The sequence below is a fragment of the Salarias fasciatus genome, chromosome 9, assembly GCF_902148845.1.
Source record: "Salarias fasciatus chromosome 9, fSalaFa1.1, whole genome shotgun sequence".
Lineage (NCBI taxonomy): Eukaryota > Metazoa > Chordata > Actinopteri > Blenniiformes > Blenniidae > Salarias > Salarias fasciatus.
This window is the reverse complement of record NC_043753.1, coordinates 23,467,954-23,495,320: the sequence shown is the minus strand read 5'-3', so window position 1 is coordinate 23,495,320 and position 27,367 is coordinate 23,467,954. Positions and strand designations below refer to the sequence as shown.

The following is a 27,367-nucleotide window of genomic DNA, read 5'->3' as shown; positions in this document are numbered from 1 at the left end:
TCTGTAGATGCGTTCTTGTGACAAATAAGACGGTGGTTTTCGTTTGTTTTGGACATTTTTGACTGGTGCACTTTAGTGTTTTGAACTAACTGGTTTCCTTGTTAACTAGTACCAGCTTCCTTTCGCGTCCCGCGTTGCAGCAGATCTTAACAGCAAATGTCAAAAACCAGACAGAAATGCACAGTGATCGCCGTTCAGTCGCATCTATAGTAAAGTTTCGAAGTATCGCGACTCACAAATTACCGTCTTCTGATTGTATCGGCAGCTACTAGAGGAAGTAGGTCATCAGTCAACACGAGAACCAGTCAATCCGGAACATCAGTTCCCGGATCGTCATGTCCGACACAGTATATAAAGCCGAGTGCTGTCACTCGGAGTATGGACATTCAGGTTTAGGATGGCTTTCAGGGTCGTGTCTCGCTGTGTGAGCAGGTGTTTATCTGTGTTTACATCTGCTGCAAAAACTGGTGGTAGAAGCACAAATCGGAACTACTGGGCAAGTTTCAGAAGGACATCCTCTCCTCTGACTGTAAGTAATGGTGCCTTTTCTCCATTACTGTGGTCACCATTCTGTGCTCCCCATTGATTTCTTTACTTCAACTTTTTTTTTCTTTTTTCTTTCTTTTTTTTTTTTTTTTTTTTTGGTAAAATCAGGAAGTCTGTGATTTAATTTTTGTACACATAGACTGTTATGTGGGTTAAAGGTCAGCATGATGACTTTAAAGCTCCCGATATCAGAACTGATCCATCAGGACTGTAAGATCCTGATGAGGACATGTGGATGCAGAAACCACGTTTCTCACAATGTGAACTGAACGAAACGTGAATGATCTAGTGATGCTTTGAATGAATGAATGTTTACTCTCTCCTTTTCTGTGCAGAGTGGTCGAGCTGCATGTCTCCTAGGGCTTCCTGTGGTCTCCTGTTTAGGTTATAACGTTTTCTGCACGGTTCCGAGGTCGGCTGTGGTCTGCGCTTTGGACATAGGTAAACTACCTTCTGCCCAAGTTTGTGGTCATTGTGATTAGTGGTTCATCTTAACAAGTCCCTGTGAATTGTGTGCTTCCCAGATGAAGTTGTGGACCAGGCTGATTACCTGTACAGCTGTTCAGAGCATGACAAACTCTATCAGCTGCTCCTGCAGTACAAAGAAAGGTAAAATAAACCCTTTAGGAGGTTTTGTTTTTGTTTGCACTTGGAGTGTCAACATTTACATTTTTTTCTACACGTGTAACCGGTTACACGTGACGTCAGACTTGATATTTTTCTGTGGCAGTTGCGCTATGTCACCACTAGAGGGCTCCCTCTCCAGTGAAATGCAGTCCCTAATAATCCCGTTAAATCAAAGTCATTCCAGTAGTTATCAGGTAAAAACGTTTAATCCATCCTCAACCTTTGACACAGGCTGCATGTCGATATGTTCACTTCGTGTTTTGTCACATCTCTTCGATTTGTTGTACATTAAATCCCTTATGCTAGCTTGCTCTCTAGCGGTGGCATTGATGCCAGCAGCAGCGTCTCTGTGGACCCCGTGCTGCTGCTGTGAACCAGCTTTGTCTGACACAGCTTCCACCCAGCAGTATTTGCAGTTTTTTTAAAGAAAAGCTCGTTGTTGGCTGTCATTTACACGTGTAGATGTTAACAGCCGGAATTTGCGTACCAATTTGATTGTCATTCAAACTTTTTTTTTACGTTAAGGTAGTTTTGTGGTGTTGCCACAAGGGGGTGCCAAACATCATTGGGAAGTTGTTTGTTTTGGGCATTATTTTACACTCATTGCTTTTTGCCTAACAATTCAGTCACATTTTAAAATTTTTGATTAAATCTGTATCGGTAAACTCGCTAATATTCTTTTCAGAAACTGAACGTTTCATAGTTTGTCGGCTGACGTTGAAGACTGAAACAAGACTTCATGTATCACATCTTGCTTTACTCCCTACAGCAGCCCTGCTTCGACACAGCTGACTGTTACCAGGTGTTCTGCTGAACTTGCAGATGAAGCTTCATGAGCTTCAGCTGTGTTGAAGCAGGAATCTCAGCCCGATACTTGAGCAAAGGCTGGGTTAAGTGAGTAAAATCCCACCTTACAGTGATAATGTCGAGTTTCTGTGGCGGCTTGCACGGGTGACCTGGGAGTTGTCCAGGGAGCCGGGCATAGAGGTCAACCGGAAGAAGCAGCTGATCTTTGAGTCCATGGAGTACGCCACCAAGGCCCTGGAGAAAGACGACCGGTGTGGAGCCGCACACAAGGTGACCCCCAGCGTCCTCGCCCTCACCTGTAAGGGTGTGGTGAAGGGGCCATCAGGCCGGACTGTAAGCCCTGTTTTCTGAACCCAGTGGTACGCCGTGTGTCTGAGTGACGTCGGGGAATATGGGGGAATCCGTGTTAAAATCGCCAACTCGTGGGTCTTGCGGGAACACATGGAGGTGAGACGGCGTCCAGTTTCTGTCGCAGAATCACGTCGGCACGTTCACTCACATCAAGTCTTGTTCTCTTGTTTAGAAAGCCACCCAGCTCAACCCCAAAGACGCCACGTCTCTACACATGCTGGGCCGCTGGTGAGTCATTAAGTCATGCTGTTCAGTCGTTTCAGGAGGAATTAAGAGCTGCAGTTGTCTGGTCTCCAGGAGTTTTAAGGGATTTGAACAAAGCTGATGAAAATGAACCTGCAGCACATTTTAAGGATTGAGATGTTTCTTCCTCATTTCCTCTTAAAAATGAGAATGAATGTATGCAAAGAAACATCAGACTCCAGAACATGAACTATGAGAGACATGGAAGATAAACTGGTTGAACCATTCCAAGCATGTACTTGTAGTTTGTCACGCTAATGTTTGTGTGAAGTACACAGCCCCGTGGCTGCTTGCTTGTCTTCTCATACCAGTCGAGCTCTAATTCTGCACTGGAGGCGCGTTTCTGTGACTCCTCTGACTCTGTAAATCCACATCCACGAACGATTCGCTCTGACGGCACCCGGATGATCAGTGGCGACGTCTTGTCTTCTGTAGGTGCTTCGAGCTCGCCAGCCTGACCTGGTACGAGCGCAAAGTAGCCAGCGTGATCTTCTCCAAACCTCCAGACGCCACATTCGAGGAGGTGAGAGCTCAGCCTGCTGGCGCCGGGTGGGGTTTAGTTCGGGTCTTTTGCATGATTTAACAAAAAGCAGTGACTCAGGAAATGGAGTTCAGAAGCACAAACTAACAGGTCATCGGTAACCACCGTGCTCCAGTGCAGGACACAAACGGTTCAGACCACATTCGATGACAATAAACGCCAAACCTGTTCTTCTCGAAAGAGATGATGAATCCACACCGTGACCATTCTGAGATAACCTCATCAAACTGGTGTCTCTTTCAGGCTCTGTATTTCTTCATGAAAGCAGAGGAAGGTGCGTGCTCACAAAGGACGACTCCGAGTGTCACCAGTTCACGCAGACCAAACACAAACGTGACTCTTATTTCTCCACAGTTGATCCCAACTTCTTCAGTAAAAACATGCTCATGCTGGGGAAGACCTACCTGGCTCTGAAAGACAAGGAGAAAGCCCTGCTGTGGCTCAACAAAGCTAAAGACTATCCCGCTCGCAGTCGCGAGGACAAAGAGGTAACTGAACCGACCCACGACCAACAGGCTCCTGTAGCTGCTGTTTATTTGAGGAAAAAGGGCATCTAGGTATCTTGTCACACCCTCACCATGTGCTTGTTTCTCGGTCAGGCCCTTAAAGAAGCCGTGGAGCTCCTGAAGCAGCTGGGATAACGTCTCCCTACCTCGACCGGACGCGGTGCCTTGCACGACTTTGGAAATGCTGAGAAACAAGTGTGTTGGTGGAGCGGCGGCTGTAATCATTCCTTCCAGAGATTATGAAGTGTTGCTCACATCCGTCACTAATAGGAATATTTCTTTCAGCACCAAAAGTCAGTCAACTTTTCCTGTTTGTACCTCTCTGGCAGTGAAGGGTGTGAAGCGAAGCCAAAAACCTTCAGAAGTTCAGCAGAGTCTGGATCTGGTGAATTCAAAGAAGGCTTAAATGTTGTTTCTTGGTTTGTTTCTGTACAGTTCCTGTCAAACTCTGAAATAAAATGCAGAATAAACAAACTGCTTGTTTGTGTTTCCTCTGGGTTAATGAGAGGCTGCACAGTTAGCCGGAGGTGGTTTTAGAACAGGTAGATTAGTTAATCCAGTATACAGTTATTTCTCTGGATGTAGAAGCCTTTATCAAGTTAACTGGAAATTCTTAATGCAACATTAAAAACAGGTTCTTTCATAGACTGGATTAAACACATCTGTATGGAGATTTGATGCAGACCAGAGAGACACATGGAGCCAGTGAGGGTCTTTTATTCACTTATTCATATCTCATAAATCCATCTTTCTCTCTCCATTTAAAATGGGTGAAAGCAGATTAAAAATGAATCTTCTATACACATCGTCTCCAGTAAAGGGGCATTCTGTACAGTGTAGTTGGTGTTTACAGTGTGCATCTACACGCGATATGTTACAGTTTGGATGCGTCTCACATGGACGAAGCGCAGTAACCCCCCCCCAATGTCTCCCATTGATATGAAGCATCACAGGATCGATAACTCTGGTTACTGTCCGTCACCACCTGAAGCGTCCCGTCTGTTTCTGAAGGGAGCAAAAAAAGGCATCACAGATTTCCATCAGTGGAGCGGCGGCTCTGTGGAGTCCATTAGAACATTTTAGGTACTTCATCTTACTGTCGTTATCTTTATACAATGAATATTCACACATACACAGTTTGATTCTCTTTGATTAAATGTTTGTGTTGGAAAGGAAGCACAGAGTTATGCTTTTGCTACGGTCGGAGGTTTCCTCTCACACACCGCCGCTGAACTCCACTCATCACCTCTGAGAAGAAGAGTCAAACAGCTTGCTGCTGTCCGCAGTGGTCTAAACACACACAAATGAACACGCACGACAGCTTTTTGTTTCCTCCTGCATTCAGGCCACTGGCTGAAAGAAGAAGCACCAGAGTTGTAGATTAGAAACAAAAGGAGAGAGACGTGACGCTGAAAACATTAAAATGAAGAGGGGAGATGTGGCGAAGCGCTTCCTGATGGGGCTGTCGCCTGAACTGCACTGATTCTGTAAATGTAAGGCCATCTGGAGCGGTCTGGTCTGAGAGGAGGAGGAGGAGGAAGCTGGAGCTGCTTGTCTTTAAAAAGCCACCAGGCCACTTTAGTCCTGTCTGAAACAATCACTGGTAGAAGATATATAATCATGCAACACCGCTTCGAGCCACTAGATGGTGCCGAGTCGCTGTGTGGACAGAACTCCTCCTCAGCATCCACTGGATCCGACTAATGAGACAACATTCACCGTCTTAATCTCCTTTATCGTTTGGTGATGCGAGATGAGTGTGTGTGTGTGTGAGAGAGAGAGAGAGCTGTAAGCCTCCCTGTGAACCACAGTGGCTTCATAAGACTGGACGTTAAGAGACAAATCCAAAGAGGCAAAAGAAATTCAGCCGAGGCGAGACGAACGTAGCTGCACAATCTTTTCTTTTTTTTTTCACGTTAACGTGTAAAGCTGCAGCCCTTCTCCCGCTCGTTGCTTCACAGTGTGCCACCGTGAACCCGTCACCACGTAAACTCACACGGTTTCCGTCCATGATAACATCTTGAATCTCAGCTGTTGATATAGTCGCTCGTCTCCAGAGTCTTTTACAAAACTGTTGAGCCCACTGTTCCTGGTTGATTCTTACAATCTTTAAGAAAAGGGGGATGTGGGTTTTATTATTTCTTCTTCTGTGCTTTGGATCAGTCCCAGTTGAAGCTCCTGCAGACGGAGCCAGACATGCTGAAACGTGAGCGGGCGGCGGTCCGATGAGGTCGAGCAGTCTTCATAGGCAGCATGCAAGCAAGTTGCAAACAAGAAACTGACAGGGGGACAGGAGGGGGAACTATATCAGGCACCAGAGCCCCCCCCACCCAAAAAAAAAAAAAAACCTCTCCTCTGTTCTTTTAAAAACTCTATAGAACTAGAGCTTTAAAAGCAGCTCACACTTCTACTATAAAACCTTCTCAGAAACACGAGCAGTGTCTTTAAAAAGCCAGCCTGCAGAGGGGAGGGCATAAGAAAAATAACGACTTCTGCTTTAAAACAGAGGAGCAAATTGCTGAAATGTTTGCATATTTCATGAAGGGGGAGGGGTTTATAGAATATATATTTATATATGTGGGCTTGGGGACAGAATTGCGGCAAAATCAATGCTGCAAATGAGGATTTGGTTTAAAATGACAAAATAGCTTATATACATTGGTGGTTATCTTGTGCAATTTTTTTTCTTTTTTAACTTAAGTTTGTTTTTCTTGGCTGAATAAACAGCGCTGACGGGGGGGGGCGGGCGATTCCAGAGGATTCCTCTCCTTTATTCTTGGCCAAATCCTTCGGTTTCCTCGATGGCGAAGAGCAGCTTCTCTTTCAGCTGCTCGAAGCTTTTGTACGGAGGCAAATCCAAGCGATTGAAACTGAAAGCAGAAGCGGGGAGAGGGGCGGAGTCAGCGCACGTTTCCTCGGGACGCTTCGCCTCCATCCCGCCGGAGACTCACTCACCAGGTGTGGCTGCGGGGAAGCCACGTGTCCTTCCCAACCTTCTCGATGCAGAACTTCTGGGGTCCATTACTTCCTGCAATGCAGAGCCAGAAGGCGGTGAGAGGTGTGTGTGTGTGTGTGTGTGAGGGGGAGACGGTGTGTGTCCGGTAACCCGCGGTGCGTCGGTGTCGAACTCACCCATGAGTTCAGCGAAGCCGCCCAGAGGAAGCCTGCAGGTTCCAGTGACGAACTGCATGAGCCGCAGCCGCACTTCGTTGTCCACTTCTTTCACCAGCTGCAGACGAGGACGTGACACACACGTGCACACACACGTGCTCATCATTTTTTGCAGAAAGAAGCAAACTCCAGGAGGTGGAAGCATGAGGGGTGTGTGTGTGTGTGTGTGTGAGGCTGTACCTGCCAGAACCAGATGATCTGCTTGCTGTTCCTGGTGTAGTGGCGGTACACCGTGTTCCTCTGCCAGTCCTGCAGGTCCACCTCCTGCATGCCGCACAGCATCACCTGCAACACACACACACACACACACACTCAGTACAGATCTAACTCAAGATGACGATGGAAAGAAGGTCTAAAGTCTTCGTGAATGGACTCTGAGCATTAGACACGAAGGCTGTTTACTGCAGTTCTTCTCACCTCCAGCTCCTTTTCGTCGAAGTACTGCAGCCACTGAAGGGGGACCACCTCGTTGAAGCCGTCCAGGAAGGCTTTGGTCTGACCCTCCACCCCGCGGGAGAACCTCCACTCGGCCATCAGGCTGCACAGAGGACAGTAAGACACCCACATCACTTCCTCCTCCCGCGGTCGATGCTGCGGTGGTGAACCAGGGGTCGGTAATCACCTGATGTACTCCTCCTTGTTCTCCTCGGTGACCAGGACGTCGGCGCCGTCGGCTTTGAGGTCGTGAGACGTGATCTTGCCCAGGATCTCCATGTCTACTGAGAAGTACATCTCCAGGCCACATTCCTCGATGTTGTTGTCCCTGCGGGGAGACGAGGCCTTGTCACCGTCACCAGAAACCCAATCAAGAAGAGAAACTCTGCATGCAGACGGTCCATGAGGGCCGCGTGTTGCCAGACAGGCGTCAGACAGCTCACCTGATCCAGATGAGTGAGTTGTAGAACTCGGGGTCGATGGACTCCAGGTCTTTGAGGATCAGCTTCTTGTTCAGCATGCGTTTGTAGAAAGGCAGAGAGAAGCCCGTGTCGATGAACTTCCCGTGGAAAAGCGCCTGCAGACAGGAGGAAGAGACGTCATTTGACGCCGAGCAGCAGCTGATTGCTCTACAGCGCAATGCGGCAGCTTGTGCGTGTCGGCGCGCGACGTGCCATTGCGATGAAGCGGCCGATGAAGCAGAAGTAGGAGAGGTGGTCGGGGTTGATGGCGGACGCCGGGTTGATCTGCAGACAGTAGTTGCTCTTGCCGGCGTACTCGAACAGGCAGTACATGGGGTTCAGCACTTCATGGGACAACAAGAAGAACCACTCTCTGCACGGCGGGGAACAGAACAAGCCGCTGATTAATCACCGCCTTCCACAAGCTAATATTTATGGAAATTCACAGTGTATTTATCACCTGGCTAAACCACCGTAGTCTAGACCTTCCTCGCCTCTGAAGATGACGTACAGTCTCCTCCTCAAGTCGTAAGGCTTCAGGGCCATGATCTGAAAGACGCACACACACTCGTCGTAAATCCACAGCGGGGGGAGACTCTGACATCCGCCGCGCACGTGGAAGCGTGTAAATATTCCCGCTGTAAATGTCAGTGGAGAACGGCGGCGGCGGGGCCGGCTCACCTGCTGAAAAGAGTCTTCAAACAGCGTCTGTCTGGAGACGGTGATCTTGACGTGGCTGGGGAGCGCGTTGGACTGAGGAGGGACCAGACACAGCATTAATCGTCTGGAGGAAGGTCCAGACGGGGGGAGGGGAGAGGGAGGAAACACACACCTGGCACAAGTAGCGGAAATGGGCGAGCTTCCATCTGAAGCTGCGTTCATACGCGATCTGTGGGCCTTTGGTGCTGAAACACACACATACAAACACTCAATGTGAAACTGCAGCAGGAGTATAGAGGACAGACGCAATACAGGAGCTTTGTTTGACAGGGTGTAAAAAGTTACACTGGAACTCAGACTTGATCAACACAAAAATGTGAGAACGTCATGAGTGAGAGTGGAAGAGCCGAGAAGCAGGGATGCCTGAAGCGGGGCATTCCTGCACGACCCCTCTCAACGTCAGGATTTAAATCACACACAGCTGATTAAAGGCAGACAGTTACTGCTCCCCATCGGTCTGGTGCCTTTTCAAACATGATGTTATTTAGAAAAATGTGTTTAGTTCCAAAGAAAGACCTCTAGAGATTCAAGAAATAGAAGCCTGAAAGTAAACACTATCTCATCAATCCCGATAAAGACACAGATCTCCTGAGAACACACAGCTTCATGGAATGTACAGTGTTCTTACACAGAGGACTTCCCGGTGCGGGGGTCGCTGAAAGTGGTGGTCCGCGTGTTGTGATCCACGAAGTAACGGACGCCCTCTCGGGTGTAGCGGATCTCCCAGCCTTCAGGCAGAGGATCCTCGTTCTGTAGCCTGCGGGAGCACAGACAAACCGGGAACGCACACATGAATCGTCCAGCCTGGAAGCCGCAGGGTGGAAGTGGTTTGACGGAACTGAAGGACGTCCGCTCCGCTCACCCTTGGGTTCGGGGGTCTTCCCACTGCGTTGTCTTGGTGTTATGGTTGACAAAATACACTCTGTCGTTCGAGTCCACGCGCCTCTCTGGAGTGGGCGAGAAGACACACAATGTGTTGCTCATGTGGCGGAGCGGACGCTCCACACAGAAAAACATCAGCAGCTCTGATTAACGCAGATGCTTTCAACAGGCTGACATTTCTGCTTTAGAGAGTAATAATTATACAAGATAAAAGAGAGATGTGAGAGAGAAGAGAGGCTGGAAACTTAAGGAACCGTTTAGTTTCCACAAAATGTTTGACAATAGGTTCAGGGTGTAGTACTGGGAAAAACTGGCTTGACCCTTCTGATATGAGGGTGAAAACAATTTACTCTTAACACACTTTAACTGTTTTATGGCTCCTAATTCTACAGTCTGTTGACTTCATGTGATTATTTCAAAATAAAACAAAACCCGAAACAAAAGGAAGGAGTTTGAGGAGGAGTGAAATGAACTCACCCCAGCCAGGAGGTAGCGGGCCGAGAGGATCATTCTCAGCAGACATCATGGATGCCTGCAAACACCGAGCACACGGGACACGTGGAGTACACGGGGCGGACGGAACCCGGGGAACGCAGGGAACGCGGGGGACATACGGAATACGTGGAAGACGGGGACGAGGACACGGAACACAGGGATAATATGAAACACGTGGGAAAGGCCGACCACGGGGCGCAAACAAGGGAACACCGGGAGCAGACGGAACAGGGGGAGCAGACGGAACAGGGGGAGCAGACGGAACAGGGGGGGCACGAGGAACAGTGGGAGCAGACGGAGCATCAGGAGCATCAGGAGCACAGGGATCAAGGGGAGCAGAAGGAACATCAGGAGCACGGGGGACAGGCCGGAGACACACACAGAATCCCAAGGTGTAAACTCCTGGAGGATGCCAGGCTGAAGCAGGAAAATAGTCCACGACAAAATGAGCCATTATTCCAAATGAAACCAAAAAGAGGATGCAGAGTTCATGTAGGATGGTGAATGTTGAGGTGCTGCTGGCGGACAGACTCTGAGGCCGTTCGCCGCTCGGTGATGTGGATTTTAACTTGTCCTATAAGCTAATCATCAACAGTGAAGATGAGATCACTACTCAGACAGACCACACTCACAATGAGCAGGAGATTGGAGGGGAGGGAGTGATGAAGACACGCTCAGCTCTCGGTCGACCTTTGAGTCGAGGGAGATGATTGAGATATCAAACAATGAGCATCACAAAAAAAAATCGTCCGGCAAACAAAGGAGCGAAAGAACAACTCCAGCCGCAGAGTCTGAGGCGTCGCGGCTCAGCAGGAAGTAATCTCAGTAATCTGGAGAGAAACTGAGCTCAAGTCCAGGCCGTCTTAATGAATGACTTAAAAAAAACATGGAGCAATCATTTTAAAAGCATGTGCAGGGCGAGGCGGGGGTTCTCTTACAGAGTAGAGGTATCTCTGGTTGAACTGGTGCATAGCTCCCTGCAGCTGGCTGCGCTGGCTCTGCCACTGCTCGAAGTTGCGCACTGACTCCATGGTGGGACGCTGCCACGTGGTCGTGCGGGTGTTGTGGTCCACATAATAGATGCGGCCCCGGTCGTCCACTCGACGTTCCCAACTGCGAGGAAGAGAGAAGAAAACAGGATGGGTGAGAAAAAACAAAAAGACACACACTTTTGAGGCAGCTGCCAGGAACGTCCTTGAAACTACTGCATTAAAAAGCAAAACTTAAAAAGTAAAATCATGGGTTGACAGAAGAGGATCTCACCCTGGCGGTAGTGGCTGTGGTCTTTCCCATGTGGTAGTCCTGGTGTTGTGGTCTACATAGTACGTTCTCCCATGAGGATCTTTTCTTTGCTCCCACCTTCACAAGAAGCAGAGAGAACGTTCGTGCAAGGCGTTCTGCCACAATGATCCGAGTGCGCATAAAAACAATCTAAGATCTGATTTTGTAACAAACACAGTGAAGTTAAGCGGTTGTTTTACCCCGGCGGTAGAGGGTCTGAGGTCCCAGCGTTAGGAGCCTGCTGTCTGGGCTTGGCTCCATCTGTAGACGCAGCTGCGCTGCTGCTGCTTCCACCTCCAGCTCCTGGGGCGCTGCCTTCTCCCGGCGCCGGGGAGGAAGTGGACGATAATGAGGGTGTGGCGTTGGTGGCGGGGGCCGCCTGGGTCGGAGAGGAGAAGGTGGAGGAAGCAGCAGCAGCGGCGGTAGCAGCAGTGGCAGCAGAAGCAGCAGCAGCGGCGGCGGTGGAGCTCTCAGCAGGTTTAGCAGCTGGAGAGGGGGTGGAGGTCGGTGGAGGCTGAGATGTGCTGTTGGGTGCCGTGTCGGGGTCCGGCGGCTCATCGGCTTGAGTGCAGTCCTCATGGGTAACTGCAGAGGGCAGTGCATCTCTTCTTGAAGACGTCTGGTCGGTAGCATCGCCGGACTCCCCATTGACTGCAGTCAAGTCAGAAGGAAACAGAAATGAGGTTTACTCAAGGTGTGCATGTGTCACATGCATCAACATGGAGCTGCTGTCCGGTTTACCATGACCTCTGAATGTACGCATGTCCACAAACAGTGAATTAAAGGTTCAGAAGAGATGCACCATTTAATACATCCAAGCGAACTTCCAGACAATACAGGAAATTGTGGCTTGTTCTTCGACCAGAAATGGTCTAAATAATAGTATGTAATTATTTGTTTCTTCAAGCAGATGAAGGATCAAAGTGGGGGGCTCTGCTGAGAAAAATCCACTAAGGGCTTGTTTTATTTAGGGCAAAAGCAGTACCAAAGCAGACAGTTTAAAATGTGTGAGGGTTTTGGAGTGTTTGCATGATATGCCAAAAACTTAATGTTGAAAAATACAACACTGATAAAGCTTTTTGTGTGAAACTATGACTTTGAAGAGACACTACATTTCCCTCCTTCCCTCCTGCCTGCAGCTTCCCTCACTCTCTCGCCCCGCTCACCGCTCAAGTCTGCAGACAGACACAACACAGTGATGGACAACAACATGAATTCATGGCTTATGCACCGGGAAAAGTTTCCCTCCGGAGCTGCGAGCCTCTGACAGGGCAGAGCGTTTGCTTCATGTTTTCTGTCATTCAGCTCAGCTCTGTCAAACATATGGTCCGTGGAACAAACCTGGGACTCCAGAGGGTCCAGTCTGGTCTGTGAGCTGACTGCGCCGATAGTCGAGTTGTTGTATTTTTAGTTGAAGCAGGATACAAAGTTGAAAACTGACATGATGTTAAAATTATATTTGTCTTGAAGAAACTACATTTTCATGCATGTATCCTACTTGCACTAAAACATGTGTATCAGTGGATGTTTGTGCATTAATGTGCTGTCATCTCACTGCAAACCGCAAAGTTTTAACTACAAAAATATATTGAGTTTAAATCTTGCCATATCGCCCAGCCCTAAAATCATTATATTATGATTTAAGTCATCTGAGCAGTCATGTGTCCATGACTTTTTCACCCAAAACCATGAAAACACAAAGCTGAGCCTGTAATAACAGTAACAGGCAGCAACCCAAAAAACGTCTACCCAGAGGAACTTTATTCTACTTCATATTGTGGGAGTAAAGAAACCTTTTAATTCATTCAAACCAACTCTGTCAGGTCTTATTTAATCGTTCTGGATTTTCTTTAGCTATAAGCACAATATTCTGGTGAAAGATTAAAATTCGCTCATCATCCTCAGCTCAAACGGAGTTTGTCCTCCACACGGCGCTGCTGCCTGCCGTCCTTCCTCCTCCTGTCTATCTCTCCAGGGAGTTTGAGCAGAGGTGCTGACAGCAGCAGAGATTACAGGCTTCACTTAATAGGAATTAATCTACTGTTCAGCAGGGCCACATGAAGCGTGAAGAGCAGAAAGTAGCCCGAAGCATCCCAGTCAGACGCAATGAACAGCAGTCACAGGTCTGCAGAGCTTATATGCAGATGAGTTCATATCCCATCACAACGATAAACCAAAAATCCAGCATGGGAAAATTCAGAGACACCGTGCGGGAACTGAAACGCACCTATTCTGCTCTCTGTATCGCTGTCAGACGGCTGGTGCACTGGGGTGGAGTTGGGGGTGCTGTCTCCGTTCACGACGTGACCCAGAGCGGGGCTGCAGGAGCTGGAAGGCACCTGCCCGTCTGCGCCGCTGGAGGCTGAACAAGAACCCGATCTGGGGCCCAGGTCCGTGCCATTCACCGTGCTTCAGGGAGAAAAACACACAACGGGAATTCAGCCGTTTTCAACAAACCGAAATGACGGCAGGAAGGCCCCGGAGTGGAGGAGAAAATATCAGAGAGAAGACTTTGACTTGTGACACTGAGACCATTGTTTTGTCAGGGTGAGAACAGAACATAGTAGGACAGCGCGGTGACGCAGCGAGCACAGCGAAGAGGCGCTTTGTATTCAGTCTGTGACAAAAACGTTCCTGCAACAAGATCCAATCTGCCATCAGGTCAAGACGGGAATCCAGTCTGCTGTAAGGACACTTTTTAAAAAAGGAATAAGACAAAGCAGCAATCCTCTTGTCATCGCAAAGACATTCTGTGCTGTTTTTCAACTTTTCCAACTGCTGAAGTAACCCAGCAAGAACAAAAGCCAAGACATGGCGAGAGGAAGCAGGAGTGAGTGGAAGAGAAATGAGTGAGAAAAGAGGTAATAGAGTAAGAACTGCCAAAATAAGACACCATAAGAACAAAATGTGACGCAACAGTCAGATGAATGAGGCCGAACGAGTCAGAGGGTTTTCCCAAGCACTGCCTCAGCGCTAAATAAGCAGTTACTCACCTCTGCTTGACTAATCTTTATATAATTCAAAACACTATTTGGACAAAGAGCAAAGCTGAGCATGGACTGCAAACAGCGCTGTGAGGAATAGTTCAGGATTCAGAAACACACACAGCAGCCACAATGTTTTGATTACTGGCAAGAGGAGTAAAACACTGAGAATGAGTGAAATAATATCAGGCAGCAACTGAACGTTTTGATCAGTTAGAAGCAGAGAAAATAGGAAAGTGTAACAACCTGAGTAAGTATGATGAGAACCAAACTTTAGCGTCTAGACCACTGGGGCAGAGCATCCCAGGTGCTCCCCATCCACTGCGGTCAGTTTCTAACTGGAGTGGTCCAAGAAGGAAAGGCTTCTAATCCGTGACGCGGCTGTGAGAAGCTGAGGATTATTGATGTATACGGGGAGCAAAGGCCGGCCTGTGCGGCGTGATCCAGCAGAAGAGCTTCTGGAGCTCAGAGAGGTGTCAGAATGTAACGGGGAATCACAGTTTGTTATGGCTGCACAGCTGCAGACCAGTGAGTGCTCCCATGCTGACCCCTGTCAGCACGGAGAATGGAGATATGGCCATCAGGACTTCACTACAGAGCAGTGGAAGAAGGTGGTCCGGTCAACCAGCCATCAATACGTTTCTCTGAACAATGACTTGACCTGAAGGAAGAAGCTCCTGCAGTTTTTGAGATTGTTTAATTCTGTAACTAATGAGTCCTTGTGACAGAATATGTGTCTGTCTAAAAACTATCAAACCGATATCTTAAGGAAGACATTTCTTTGCATTGCAGCAGTGACTTGGTTTTGATTAGTAATGCTGCGCTTTGTATTTATTCAGTTTCTATGAATTCTTTTCTGAGGAACATTTAATTGCGTGTAAAGTCTGATTTTGTTTAAGCATGAAAATATGTCCTGATCATCTTGATTTCATAAACTCGACTTCAGAAAACCGCAGGAGTCCATCACTGAGGTAAAAGAAACTGGCCACAGATATCCTTCAGCTGGATTTATTTTCCATCCATCTGAGTGCTTGTACATTTTTGGAACTCCCAGGGAGTTTGAGCAGTTTTAAATACCCCCCGTTTTTATCTTGCAGTCCTCTCAGTAACTGCAATGCAGGGAGAGGGAAGTCAGCCAACCCAGCCTCCCCAGCAAAATCCCATCTGGTGCCACGAGCGGACATGCTTTTTTTTTTTTGTGGCTTTCCTATAAAACTACAGCTTTAGCCTCCCCGTAGGGCACAACAGATAACACTCCAAACAGCCACCGGTGCAACAACTTAACTCATGAAAGGGACGGTTCGGCCAGAGGAAATCCAAGACACGCACGGACAGGACGCAGACCCCAAAGCGAGCGCGCCGCAGAATATGAGCATCAACAGTCATGTAAAATATGCCTCTGTGTATTTCCACACCGACTTACTGTATTGATAGTGGGATAGCACACTTATCGGTCTGTTAGCATACTTTCGCTTGAGGATAAACATGAAACTGTAATCAGGACAAGGCCAACGGCCTTTTTAGGGAAAAAAATAAGAGGTCCCAATCTCAATCCTTCATGTGAAGGAATTCCGTTTAGCTTGTTTACCTGTTGGCAGCCCTTGAGGAAGAGGAAGATGAATCTCCGTTTTCATGGATCGCATCACCGTTCTGCTGGACTTCTGGAGGAGGCGTGAGAGAACAAAGAACGTCTTCAACCAGGGGGAAATAAAAGGAGGAGCTGGGCGTCTAACGTGACCACCTCACTGTCCCACTCCCCAGATGAGATGAAGGAGCTCACTGGTGCCATTAGCTGCATTGCCGTTGGTCAGCGGGGCCAAATCCTCCTGGTCAGAGACAGTCAGTCCATCGAGATACACCGTCAGCTCCCCCGTAGGCACCGGCGCTCCCTTCTGCTCCACGCTCAGCTTCAGCACCTCCTTCACATTCTCCACTGCAGTCAAAGGAAGGGACGGCGTGGGGGGAAGCAGAGATAAATCAAACCGTGCATTACTTTCGACTGTCTTCATAAGAAGTTTTTACTATTACTTCAGAAAACATCAGCAAACATCCAGAATATGCAGTGCTGATTCATGCAAGAGAAGGTTCTTTTTTTAAAAGCAGAGCACCTGCGTCTGCATACACTCTCCATATGGGACTGCTGAGTGCGTCTGAGCCAGCTTACACTTTCTGTCGTGCTGCTCCAGCGCTTGAACAAGGTCCAGCGTGGCTCTGCCCAGCAGGGCGTCTGCTTTCAGGGTGTGGTGACTCCATACCTTGAAATCCACCTGCGTGTGTGGCGTTACATTCCTGAGACAAACACAAAAGTGCAAGACTTCAAAATTCAGCCACGAAACTTTCGGCGTGAACGAGATAGAGTCTGTGACGCTTCTGTATTTGGCATTTTGGTCGCCGAGGGTTCAAATCATGCTGGACTTCGTTCTCCTCCCTCACGTTTTGAAGTCGTCGCATTAGTGACATTTTCACCGAGGCAACCGAACACAGCCAGGTAAACAAAGGTAAAGTCATGGGGCTCTAACTTAGAGACATATCTCTTCCCCGCGGACCAGCAGAACCTCCCTCGTCTCTGTGTCTACCAGCTCAGTGACATTTAGGCTGAGCGGCCAATGATCCGCTGGTTACGCGCATTGGTCGTGTTTCTATGGACAACTGTACTGAACGCATAATAATGACATCTGGTTGACGTAATTAACCCGGTCGACATTTCCCTCAGCCATTTCTCATCCGCCTGCTAATCAGAGCCCAACCTAATAACGAGCGTGGAAGGTAGACAGGTTGGCTGAGCCTGCCCCCGCCAGAGCTGACCAAACACATTTAAGATAACCGCTCACCCACAGAGAGAGGTCAGGATTACAGGCCCTGCTGGCTCAGTGTAAAAATGGCTTAAATATTAATGCAACAAGAGTTTAACTTTTTCCTCTTCGCGGGAAAAAAAATGATTAAAAACAAAAGCTTTATCTCAGTGTCATGAAAGCACACACAGAATGTTTTGGTTTTTTTTGGTCAAAAAACATGGTCAAAGGGCCGAAAAGATACGAGGTCATGTCCATAAAACCATCACACACAGGTTTTTCCTCTCAGGCTGGAAAAAAAAAGCAACAACAAAAGCAGCTGTCATTCAAATGCTCCTCTTTCTTGTACTTCCTTTATTTTTTAAACATCTGTTCCCCTCAAAAAAATGTCACAAGAGTAACTCGCACTTGCTGCAGGCTGAAGGACTGGTTGACTCAGGTCACATAATGCCGTCTCCTTGTGTGTTTTTTTTTCTCTTTTGGACTCAGAGAGAACACCACATAGCACACTCATTGTATTGGTGGCAGAGCATGTAGGCCTGAGGAGAAACATGGTGGATTACGGCCTGAGAGCCATGTGTCTGACCCAGAGCAGCGTCCAAAACATCCACCGAGTAGACACAAGATCACAAACGCAGCAGCACTCCGTCATGTCAGTGATAATTACCCAATCAAGACGATTAGGATCTGAAATGACTCGTCTCTGGCATTTAGCTGAGCCGCTCGGAAGCCGGACAGCTGGAGGAGTCGGGAAGGTTTACTCTGCTGGCTCTGTTATGATCTCTGCTCACACAAAGAAGCGTGTGTTGTCGCACAGCTTTTTCTCCTTATTCAAATAACGATCAGATGATCCACCTGAGGGTTCTCCTGTCATCATTTTTAAAATTCCTAATCTTTCCACAACCTTATCCTTACTACACGGGATACAGCGCAGATAATCGGGAGGCTGGGATTCTTCGAGCAAAACATATTGTCAGAATGAGGAACAGAACCGCTGCTCCACTTGTGTCTCTTGGCAGTTATTTATGTGAGCACGACTTTTCTTGGAGTGGTTTAGTGAGGGAGGAGTGTGAGAAGACAGATGTTTGTGTTCGGCTCTTCACAATGAGTCTCGCTATATTTTCCCACCCAGACACTGGTGAAAAGACAACATTCTTCAGAGTGAACAGTAGGTAAAGCGTCCTCTCTTACAAGGTGAGCCTCTCGTCCCATTTAGGATTGGAGGAGCTGTGAGATTTCGCCGTGCGTCGCGACTCTCCTTCCGCTGTCACCTCCACATAAATGGCAGTCCCAAACAGGCTCTTCTTCCTCTTGAGTTTGGCACAGGAAACTGATGGAGGAGGAACGAAGCAGACCATGACAACTGTGACACTGTGAAGATGCAGACTGAATAATGTGGCGTCGCTCCCCACTTGGTAGCCTGCCGTGTGTTTTAACTCACCAATGGCATGGAGCTTTGACGTTCCTCTGTGGTTATGGCTAGTCTCTGCTCTCGACGAGGCCGTGGCCATGTCATACACCACAGTAGCAAACCTTCAAGTCCATGTACACACAGACACAGCAAAAGTCATTCCAAAGAAATATGCTCAGTGAGAAAAAAGAAACGAGTATGTCAAAATACAGCAGAGAATTCCACAGGGCTTTACATTCTGACTGCAACACTGATGACACTCTGCAGGCTCCTGGTTTTGAATGTTGGTGTCAGAGGGTTTGTCCACCAACATGTTAGGAAATCAGAGATCTAAAATACGACGTCCATAATCTCCTTTAGTAATAATGCAATGAAAGACACTAGTAGTATCTTGTACTCACAATTGGTGTGTGCTGCTAGGCCTTCTGGTTCAGCCCACTCCGTGTCCCATGGTTCCTCTGAAACAACAAAAACACACATTGGCTCAAGACTCAACAGATCTGGTGTAACTTCAGATGGTTTCAGATGCCCCGCTCTGACCTGATTAACAAACCAACTCTGGAATTTGTTTGTGTTTGTGTGCAGCAAATTTAAAAATTTTAACTGAAAGTTGTCAAAATTAAACTGGCCCCTGTATGAATGCTGCTAAATGTTCACGAACGCCTATAACTTCAACACTTTTTCCCCTGACAGCAGTAACGTGGCCTCTTTACTTTTGGTGAAATAGTTTGTGTGCAGTAGAAACATTTCTCTTCCACCCAGCGTCTCTCCTATAAAGGTCAATGTCACATGTGTGCATACTACTCCCACACTGATATGCCGTAAATACAACACAACAAATCTCAACATCCTGAACGTTAGTCAGCTCCGCTGCTGTTTGTTCGCTGGATTTATTACTTCCTGGGTCTACCAGTTCTGCAACGGGAGGCACAGCAGTACAAAATATACAGTTCACAGTCAATCAGCTTTGTTTTCACACTGATTAGATTAAGTAGGTTAAACTGAAACAGAACAGAACCTGTCTGATCACTGCCATGGCTGTGTGGCATGCAAAGCTGTGAAGTTTGGAGCCAACGCGTTTATACGGTCACTTTAAAGAAGCTATGTTTAAACAGTTGACAATAAGACTACATTATTATCAGCATTCCAAAGACTTTACTGCAGATTAATTTGATTACTGTCGCTTCAAAATGGGATTATTTCAGACACAAGTATTTAAATGGCATCTAAACAGAGATCTCTCTGTAAAATGTTTTGATTATCATCATCATGTCACTAAACAAGCTCCCAGACCTGTTCATACCCAACATTTAATGCAGTGCTTTATTAGAGCTGTTTAACTTCTATTGCCACCAGGACAGAAACATCATCCTCATCCTCAATGATTGAGCGCGCTTGCTGAAACCTTCATTCACAGCTGCCAAGAAAACAAGAGAAAAACAACACGCCCATGAAATGCACAAGCTTGTGTTAGAAGACAACAGGTCAGAGCACCCTGTGTGCCTGGTTCCTGTTCAAAGGATCCAATTAAAATCAAATGCTTGTGATTGGACTGATAAGTGTCAGGGTGACACGGCATGGCACAGACCCCACAGCAGAGCAGGAAGCTTTTAAGCAGCTTAAAAGGAACCCAATTAAAAAGACAAGGGTGTTTGCACCCCGACAAAATGATCAGTGTGCATGGAACAAGGGCACATATGTCACGTTTCAACTGATGGTATTGGCTCTACTGTACTCCACTGACTTTTGGGAGCTGGTACTTTTATTTTGGAGGAGTGTTTCCACTGCAAAAAAACATCACAGCAGTTTTGCATTCCGTCAATTCCAGTTCAACTAAAGCCCAAAAAAAGTTTTCAACGGTGCAGCAGTCACTCTTAAGTTTTGGGGGGTTTTTAATTGTCACAGTACTGTACGGTGGTCTGATGGTTGAAAACGCAGCTTTTCAAAGAGATACTGGTAAACTCACTTGTTACGGGTGAAACCATCCAGCTGTCTCTGAACCTGCTCATCAGTAAGCAACGTGAAGAAGGTCTGTACCTCCTCGAAAGGTCTAGAACAGTGTGAGGGGGATGAGAGTACCAGCATATTCTGGTGGGACTATTTTCTATCATGAGACTCTCCCGGAGCTGGAGTGGTGCTTCCAGCATGCAGCGAGGCCAGGCATACAAACCGCCCCCTCAGGATGCAAGAAGACCCAGAAGCCCTGCCCCATCGGCCACAGTGGCCACAGAAAGCCACCCAGACCCCAGGTCCAGCAACTAGGACCCTCGTCATCACTGAAGGAAACAAGCAAGGAGGCAGACAGACCCACCCTGACTAGAAACACTGTCCGTACCCCAGGAGCGAGTGCGTGTTAACGTGACGTGTTGATTCAAATTGGGCTAGTGGGTGAGGTGGGCAGGGTCCCCACAGAGGGGCACAGAACTCGACTGCTCTATAGTCTACTCTATCAGAGCACACACAGAGCCACAGACCAACTCCCAGGAAGAGAAAACCACTTCATAGATACTTAGAACATCTCCAGCCCATAGCTTATAGGGACCTTTACACTGTGGTAATGGAATCAAGAAGTGTGATGATGAAAGAAGCACCCAGTCCTCTGGGTCTCCAGACTTCTGGGTCTCCAGACCTCTGGGTCTCCAGACCTCTGGGTCTCCAGCTTCTGGTATTTGCTGGTTATAAATAACTTTCCTTTTGATGATGATGATGAGTACCACTTTTCATGAATGTGATCTAACAAAGATGAAGGGCCTACAATAACTGCAAATACTGTTAAAATTGTTTGAAATTGGGAAAAGTCAACATCTGTTGAGTACCTGAAATTAAAATTATTTGACTGTGTTGAATCAAAAGCCCCAAATGCAGCAGGTTTAGCAGACCCATGGACACTGGCTGAGTAACGAAAAAAAACAAACACCACACAAGACGAAATGACAACAGCGGGAACCTATCATCCCGAGATATCCAAGAACAAAATATTTATACATGTGACAATGATTATAGCTTACGCATGCTAAACAATTCTACATGTAAACAACATAATTACAAAGCTTTGATTTCTAATGGCAATCTCAGTAAAATGTGGAGACAATTTGCTATAAAAAAAAAATAATTAAAAAATCAGTCTGTGCAGCAATGCAGCTCAGCAGGGAACTCAAGAGGTCTCATGCACTATTTATCAGTAGTTTTATCTAAACAATTGACAACACAGTAGCATTAAAACGGAAACTTTTTGTTTAGTTGATACAGCAATTAGCAACTTTTAGCTTTCACTGCAATAGTTCATGTTTGACTCTGTTTTTTGATAAAGATCAAAATAACGAACGACTTACATTCTATGTCCTGCCTCCAAAAATGTGACTACGTATTAGAGTGATGAAAACGGAGGTTTATGGTATTTATTATTGTCTCTAAAAAGCTTGACGTTTGAACTAAAAGACATGTTGGTGAGAATCTCACTGAGCAGCATTATTGTAAAAATGTGGTTGAGTGGTTAGCAGTTGCCTCAAACAATAAGGATCCAATCAATTCCAGGCCAAAGAACTTTCTGGATCAAATTTTTATGCTCTGCCTCTGTCACTTTGAATTTCCCTCAGAGTGCTCCACTATATTCCCAAAATCCACACATAAGCCAAGCATGCTGCTGGAAAAGGACATCCTAATCAATTTATGACAGGAACACCAAGCGTGTGCCATTACTGGTCAAAATTTCATGCTTTCATTTCCATTTCAAACACAGTGAGATCCAAAAACTACATTGCAAGAAATGAATCTAGATTTAATGGACTTAAATGAAAGGCTCTGCCACAAAAGTACATATTTGTGAGACCGGAGTCCTCGGCTGCTCTGAGCACACCAACATGGGGAGTTATGACTGAAATCAATCTGACTAACATTTGAATTTCCTTCGTACTACATGTGTCTCTCAAGACAATTTCCCTCCATTATTCTGTGTTTGTGTCTGATACTCCATGACAGTCGGTTGTTTGAGTGTAACCTTCATATCCTCATATGCACAGAGGTTGATAAATGGTTTGACAAATTGATATAAGACTTCTGGACTCTTAGCCATTAGTCATCCACAACTCTCTGCAGAAAGCTGGAATCCATTAAGCAGCATGGGGAAAATGTACAGCGACGCGCACACACACACACACACACACATACACACTCTCCCAGGTTCAGCCAGCAGAATGAAAATGCAAACAGCTCTGTGCAACAGAGCATCAAAAGTTCTTCCAAATGTTTTGCCTTTTATTCATCATTATCAGCTCGTGCCATTTACACTGCATGTGGTCTGAAAGTAATTCAAAGAACAGATCAACTCTTCCCTTTTCACACATACTTATTACTCATGACATTTATATCTGAAGCTGGCCACAGATTTTTTTACAGCAAGTTAAAAAAAAATAATAATAAATTTAATGGCCCTGTGGTTACTGTAATCATTTTCGCTAGGGATACACAATATATTGCCAATTACACTTCACAAAAGACTGAGTGAATTGCAAGAAAGTTAAGGTTCAGAGGCATGCTGCGTTCATGTGCTTCATGTCAACACATTCAGATGGGGCTAATTGCACTGACAGCAGATCAGTTCAGTAAAACTATGATCAAGAAAAAATGAACGACAACAAAGTGAGCAAACTGTTCTGCTTGTGAAACACTGCTGATGTGAACTGCAAACAGACGCGATCAAAACAAGAAAGAAAGACAAACATGGGGCAGCTGGGTTTGGTCATCCACTAAGGAGAAAAACATAAGTGCAAAACAAATCAACTTCACATATTAGAGTGTTAATTAACGAACACTGGGGCCCTGTTTACATGCTTCAAGGACTGGACTGGGACCAGGACCAGGACCAGGAGAGTCTGGACTGGGAGTCAGGACACTATTGACAGTACTATTTGGTGCACATGGACAGTAACAGCATTGTCACCGTCAACACAGAGCTGAAGCGTTTTGAGAAAGCTGTGTATTCCCAGAGATGGAGTATTTTCCAAACGTTCCACTGTGGGGTCATGTTCAAATCCCTGGAGCACCTTCACTTAAGTGCACCACAGTTTGTTTTCTTTTTCCTGCCGGTTTGTGGTAAAATTATATTACTTAAAACTGGTCCATGGAGTAAAAAGGTTGTGGACCACTGCTCTGTGACACCTTGAGGATAAAATCTAGGACCACATCTGGGTGCACTTGGTCACAAATGGTTAACACGTGATGCACGGTGCTGATCCGGATAACCGAGGTAGGAGGGTATTTCCAGACCGCTGTTATGTTAGCCAGTGGATTTCTAATGCTACTCCCGGTGTGGTTGCTATTCCTCACTTTCCAGTAGGTTGCTAACAGGGGTCAGTGGACAACAGCTGACAAAACAGATCAACGAGGTGATCGGCTATATTTATCAATACCCAATCATTCAAAAACTGTTAATGTATGCTAGTACAAAATGCTCTATAAACAAAGTCGAGTTGAGTAATATCTGCCCTGATCTGAAATCCAAGGATCCCATCTGGTCATCCTTCACATTCACACATACGTTCAAAAAAACACCATGCAGCCCTTTTTGTCACACTGAAAACCATTAATCACAACCCTCCCTAATTGGTGTGTGGTTATGTGTCTGAGGTGTGTGTTGGGAATTGAACTCTGGTTGACCACTGATGTGAAATTTGTCAAATATAGTTATGTCACCGACCTATTTGAAGCCCGGCCTTCACGGCTCAATCTTAAGTATGATTGTGCATCAGAACACGTGGCTGCTTCAGTTGTTTGATTTTTTCCACCAGACAATGAACAAACTACCAACAATTATTCTATAACTAATTATCAAATATGCAAGAAATCCACTCATTCTTCATTTCTCCTTCAGTGGACCCAACAAAAAATGACTAAGTTGTTAAGATAGGAACCACTAAGATGATGAAAACATACAGATATTTATTTATGCAAACTGTAGTTCAACTAAGATTATAAAACACCTCTGATCAAGCACAGGAGACAATCACAAACAGTCACTGCTACAAAACTAACAGGCGGAGAGGAGACGCTTCCCACCCGCCAGATCAAGACACCTAACAGGCAGAACTTCCCAACATGTGGGAGGTAAACAAAGACTCTTCAATGTGGACGGCATGTACATGACAGCCACTGATTAGTGTGTGTGTGTGTGTGTGTGTGTGTGTGTGTGTGTGTGTGTGTGTGTGTGTGTTGCACAAAGGCAGAAAATCCCATGCATGAAAGGCACGTGAAGCAACACAGAAGAGGGTCTTCTGCCATCGGCGTACGTCACTTGCTCCTGTGTGATACAGGTACCTGCAGCGCCGGCTGACGTTTCCTGTGACTCTGTCCACTGCGTGACCACGAGCTGCAGCTACATTGGCAGCAATAGTGCGGTGTGTGTGTGTATCTCAGTATGCATCGTGGTGTGTGTCTATGTGTCTGAGTCTGAGCCACTTTCATTGCTTACCATTTATGGAGTCAGGGTTGCTAAAGTGTGCAGGAGCAGACTCGCAAACTTCAAGACCAACACACACACAGGCACACTGCTTCAGCCAGTCACTCTTATTTCTACTGTGCTGCTCGACTTGCAGAAATAAAAGGCAGCAGTGTTGTTGTGGGTGTGGATTTGCTTACCAAACAGCTACCATCCTACTTACTGCAAGACAATGCACTTCAGATTTTGTGGTGCATATCCATTTGTGTGTGGGTTGAATAGTAAAGTTTCTTTAGTTCAGACTGGCTGACCGACCTGGCTTAGATACTCAAGGATGATTGAGCTTCCCCAGATTGACACAGGGCAGCTCTCACACACTAACACGCAGAGTTTGAACTTGTGTGAGCTGTGACACACTTGGGTTGATATCATTTTAAAAGGAGTATTCATTTACAACCCTTGAGCGAAAGCCTCTGCACAAAAATACACTCCAGGATGAGAAAATAACAAAGCTTCATGTGACCATCACTTTATTCTGACCTCTACTGGTTATTTCTTGTCCTGTATACAGTAAACTACTTTTAAAGGTTAAATAATATTTTACTGTGCAATTTCTCACAACTGCAGTTGGGAAACACTAATTGCTTCACTTTATGTTGGCAGGGTGAACATTTCACACAGTAGTAACTCCTGTTTTTTCTCATGGCTGTTGTCTTGCTTTTTAAAGGTCAATGTACATTTGAGAGAACAGAAACATTGCATTTCAACAAGCAGGCCACACTTCCTTTGACAAATTCCGATATGTGCCAGCCAGAGCTGTGTAACCATTTCTTATCATCAGAGCAGGGCAGTGGCACACTTTCCAATCATCCTGAAATACAATAGCTGAGAATGTGAACACTTCTCTTTGGGGTCATGAATATGCACAACAGGGAAACGGAGGGCAATGGGGCCTAATCCTGAAGTTCACATAAAGCACACGTTTATTATACTAATGTGTGAAGCCTTAAATGTTATAGACAGACAAAACAATTTTCCCAAATGATCCTGTTATACAAAGACACATATTCTTTGTTATCAGGTTGTAAACAACGGTGTCTCGTGCCAGGCTTGTGTTTACCTGCACCAAGTGAAGTAAGATCAAGTAAACAGACAGAAAATGTCAACACCTGTAAAAGTTGTCAGGCGTCCACTACTGTGGTTTATCCCGCACACAATCCTGCAGAAAACTTCATCATAATCATGAATGTGAACTGCATACAAATAACCTGAATGACAACACTAAATACAGACCATAACACAATCTGACATGGGCAGAAAACACCAGCTGACTTTAGATAATCTACCAACATGCTAACGTTAGCGCACAAAGTGTACATTTGCAGATAATAATCAGTCTTTGTATTCAAACCCTCGAGAACCTAATCTAAAACTTGCAGAAGTAGCCTTGTTTATATCAGATAAACAACACGGTGACAATCTGTCAAATACAGCTGGTTAGTGCAAGTAGCTAAAATCCGACAGCGAGCTGCTCAAGAGCTAGGAAGCTAGTTGCAGGAATGATGAGCTTTAGTCGTGAGAATAATAGAAAAAGCGGTGGCTTTAAATCAATGTATAGATTAGCTTTATAGCTTTCCATGTGGTGCCACATTTGGTAACCAGTGAAGGAAACTTAACAAATAAAACACTTAAGGGTTTGTTCAGTGTTTGCGGTGATGCTAGCATTAGCGAGCTAGCGGACCAAAGTTAGCATAAGTTAGCCGTGATCCCGTTGCTGCCTGCTAGCCCCGGCATGCTAACCAACTTACTTAGCAGCTCCAGTAATTGTCCGCCGCCATCACGGAGCTAGCCTTGGACGTACGGGAGAGAATTGACAGTAATTCCTCTCCAGGCGCGTGAGAGCGGCTGTTTTTGTGTTTTTCTCACCTCGTCTGCTGCGCCGCTCCTTCTCCACCGTCTGCGTCTCCGTTACGGTTGTCGGTGAAATGCCCCCGTCGCGCAGGCCCCGAAACGGTCCGCTACGGTTCCCCCTTTGCCATCTCTGTACAGAAGCCTCCGACTAGCAAAACATTTGGCGCGCCACCCCAAATATTGCTGTGTAATAACACGGGACGTGAGGGTGAGCCCCCCCGCCCCAAGACCCAGCTGCTCCTCAGCCAGTGCAAACTCACAGGCGCGCGCGCACACACACACACGCGCGCGGTCAGTCAAGATGCATATTAACTTTTTCCTCTGTGCACATCAATGTGCAATACAAACAGTCACTGTAGTGCATACAATGCACAAGCTTTGATTATTCAACTGACCGTCTAACAAAAATGTGCAGTTTTTTAATTTATATAGTCTTGACAAGCTCAAAGAAAATGTTTAATTGAGTTTTCCACACACCATAACCTCTGCATCACCATTGTTCCTTAAACCTACACTTTATTACTGTGTCCTGGAGGAAACCCCAGGCACCAGCTGGTGCTCAACACCCGCAGACGCTGACCACTGTCCGGTCGGCAGCAAGGTGCATCTTCCACCGCTTCAAGCAGAAAGGTCACCCTTACATAAACACGGCCAAAACATCAGCGACACTCTGCATGAATGCTTCATTAAAGCCACTGGCGAGGCCCTTGTGAACTGTCCAACTGTCCATCTTCAAATCTGCCCGAGACATCTTTTAGACAAGGAGCACT

At 46.4% G+C, this 27,367-nt stretch overlaps 2 protein-coding genes across 3 annotated transcripts; one reads left to right on the top strand and one right to left on the bottom strand.

Annotated features, from left to right (window-relative positions):
- The first annotated feature begins 330 nt into the window (after positions 1 to 330).
- Positions 331 to 4,086, top strand: rmdn1 (regulator of microtubule dynamics 1). Its single transcript, XM_030099750.1, has 10 exons — positions 331 to 529; positions 882 to 987; positions 1,071 to 1,155; positions 2,091 to 2,250; positions 2,338 to 2,427; positions 2,504 to 2,559; positions 3,010 to 3,097; positions 3,359 to 3,389; positions 3,470 to 3,603; positions 3,715 to 4,086. Exons 1-10 carry the CDS (start codon positions 398 to 400, stop codon positions 3,754 to 3,756), a joined length of 924 nt encoding a protein of 307 aa, XP_029955610.1. The 5' UTR covers positions 331 to 397; the 3' UTR covers positions 3,757 to 4,086.
- Positions 4,087 to 4,322: 236 nt separating this feature from the next.
- Positions 4,323 to 26,851, bottom strand: wwp1 (WW domain containing E3 ubiquitin protein ligase 1). Of its 2 annotated transcripts, none has more exons than XM_030099649.1 (25): positions 26,613 to 26,851; positions 18,655 to 18,711; positions 18,284 to 18,375; positions 18,034 to 18,172; positions 16,215 to 16,339; positions 15,831 to 15,983; positions 15,639 to 15,711; positions 13,294 to 13,475; positions 11,267 to 11,717; positions 11,049 to 11,144; positions 10,724 to 10,898; positions 9,768 to 9,822; positions 9,271 to 9,355; positions 9,037 to 9,165; positions 8,521 to 8,593; positions 8,370 to 8,441; positions 8,149 to 8,237; positions 7,902 to 8,061; positions 7,671 to 7,804; positions 7,415 to 7,555; positions 7,210 to 7,330; positions 6,973 to 7,077; positions 6,754 to 6,850; positions 6,577 to 6,649; positions 4,323 to 6,491 (listed from the first exon to the last, which is right to left on the bottom strand). In XM_030099649.1, the coding sequence occupies exons 3-25, from the start codon at positions 18,351 to 18,353 to the stop codon at positions 6,392 to 6,394; spliced, it is 2,898 nt and encodes a 965-aa protein (XP_029955509.1). In that variant the 5' UTR covers positions 18,354 to 18,375; positions 18,655 to 18,711; positions 26,613 to 26,851; the 3' UTR covers positions 4,323 to 6,391. The 2 variants fall into 2 exon arrangements, with proteins under 2 accessions (XP_029955509.1, XP_029955510.1); XM_030099650.1 differs by having other exon boundaries at positions 6,392 to 6,491; positions 15,639 to 15,708.
- Positions 26,852 to 27,367: the final 516 nt, after the last annotated feature.

Excerpts from the sequence above, each read along its gene's own strand:
- rmdn1 (XM_030099750.1), top strand. The coding sequence starts at position 398 with ATGGCTTTCAGGGTCGTGTCTCGCTGTGTGAGCAGGTGTTTATCTGTG. Across the intron at positions 1,156-2,090 it reads CTCCTGCAGTACAAAGAAAG|TGATAATGTCGAGTTTCTGT; the intron begins GTAAAATAAACC and ends CCCACCTTACAG. Across the intron at positions 3,390-3,469 it reads CTTCATGAAAGCAGAGGAAG|TTGATCCCAACTTCTTCAGT; the intron begins GTGCGTGCTCAC and ends ATTTCTCCACAG.
- wwp1 (XM_030099649.1), bottom strand. The coding sequence starts at position 18,353 with ATGGCCACGGCCTCGTCGAGAGCAGAGACTAGCCATAACCACAGAGGA. Across the intron at positions 7,805-7,901 it reads TCGGCCGCTTCATCGCAATG|GCGCTTTTCCACGGGAAGTT; the intron begins GCACGTCGCGCG and ends TCCTGTCTGCAG. Across the intron at positions 7,331-7,414 it reads AACAAGGAGGAGTACATCAG|CCTGATGGCCGAGTGGAGGT; the intron begins GTGATTACCGAC and ends TCCTCTGTGCAG.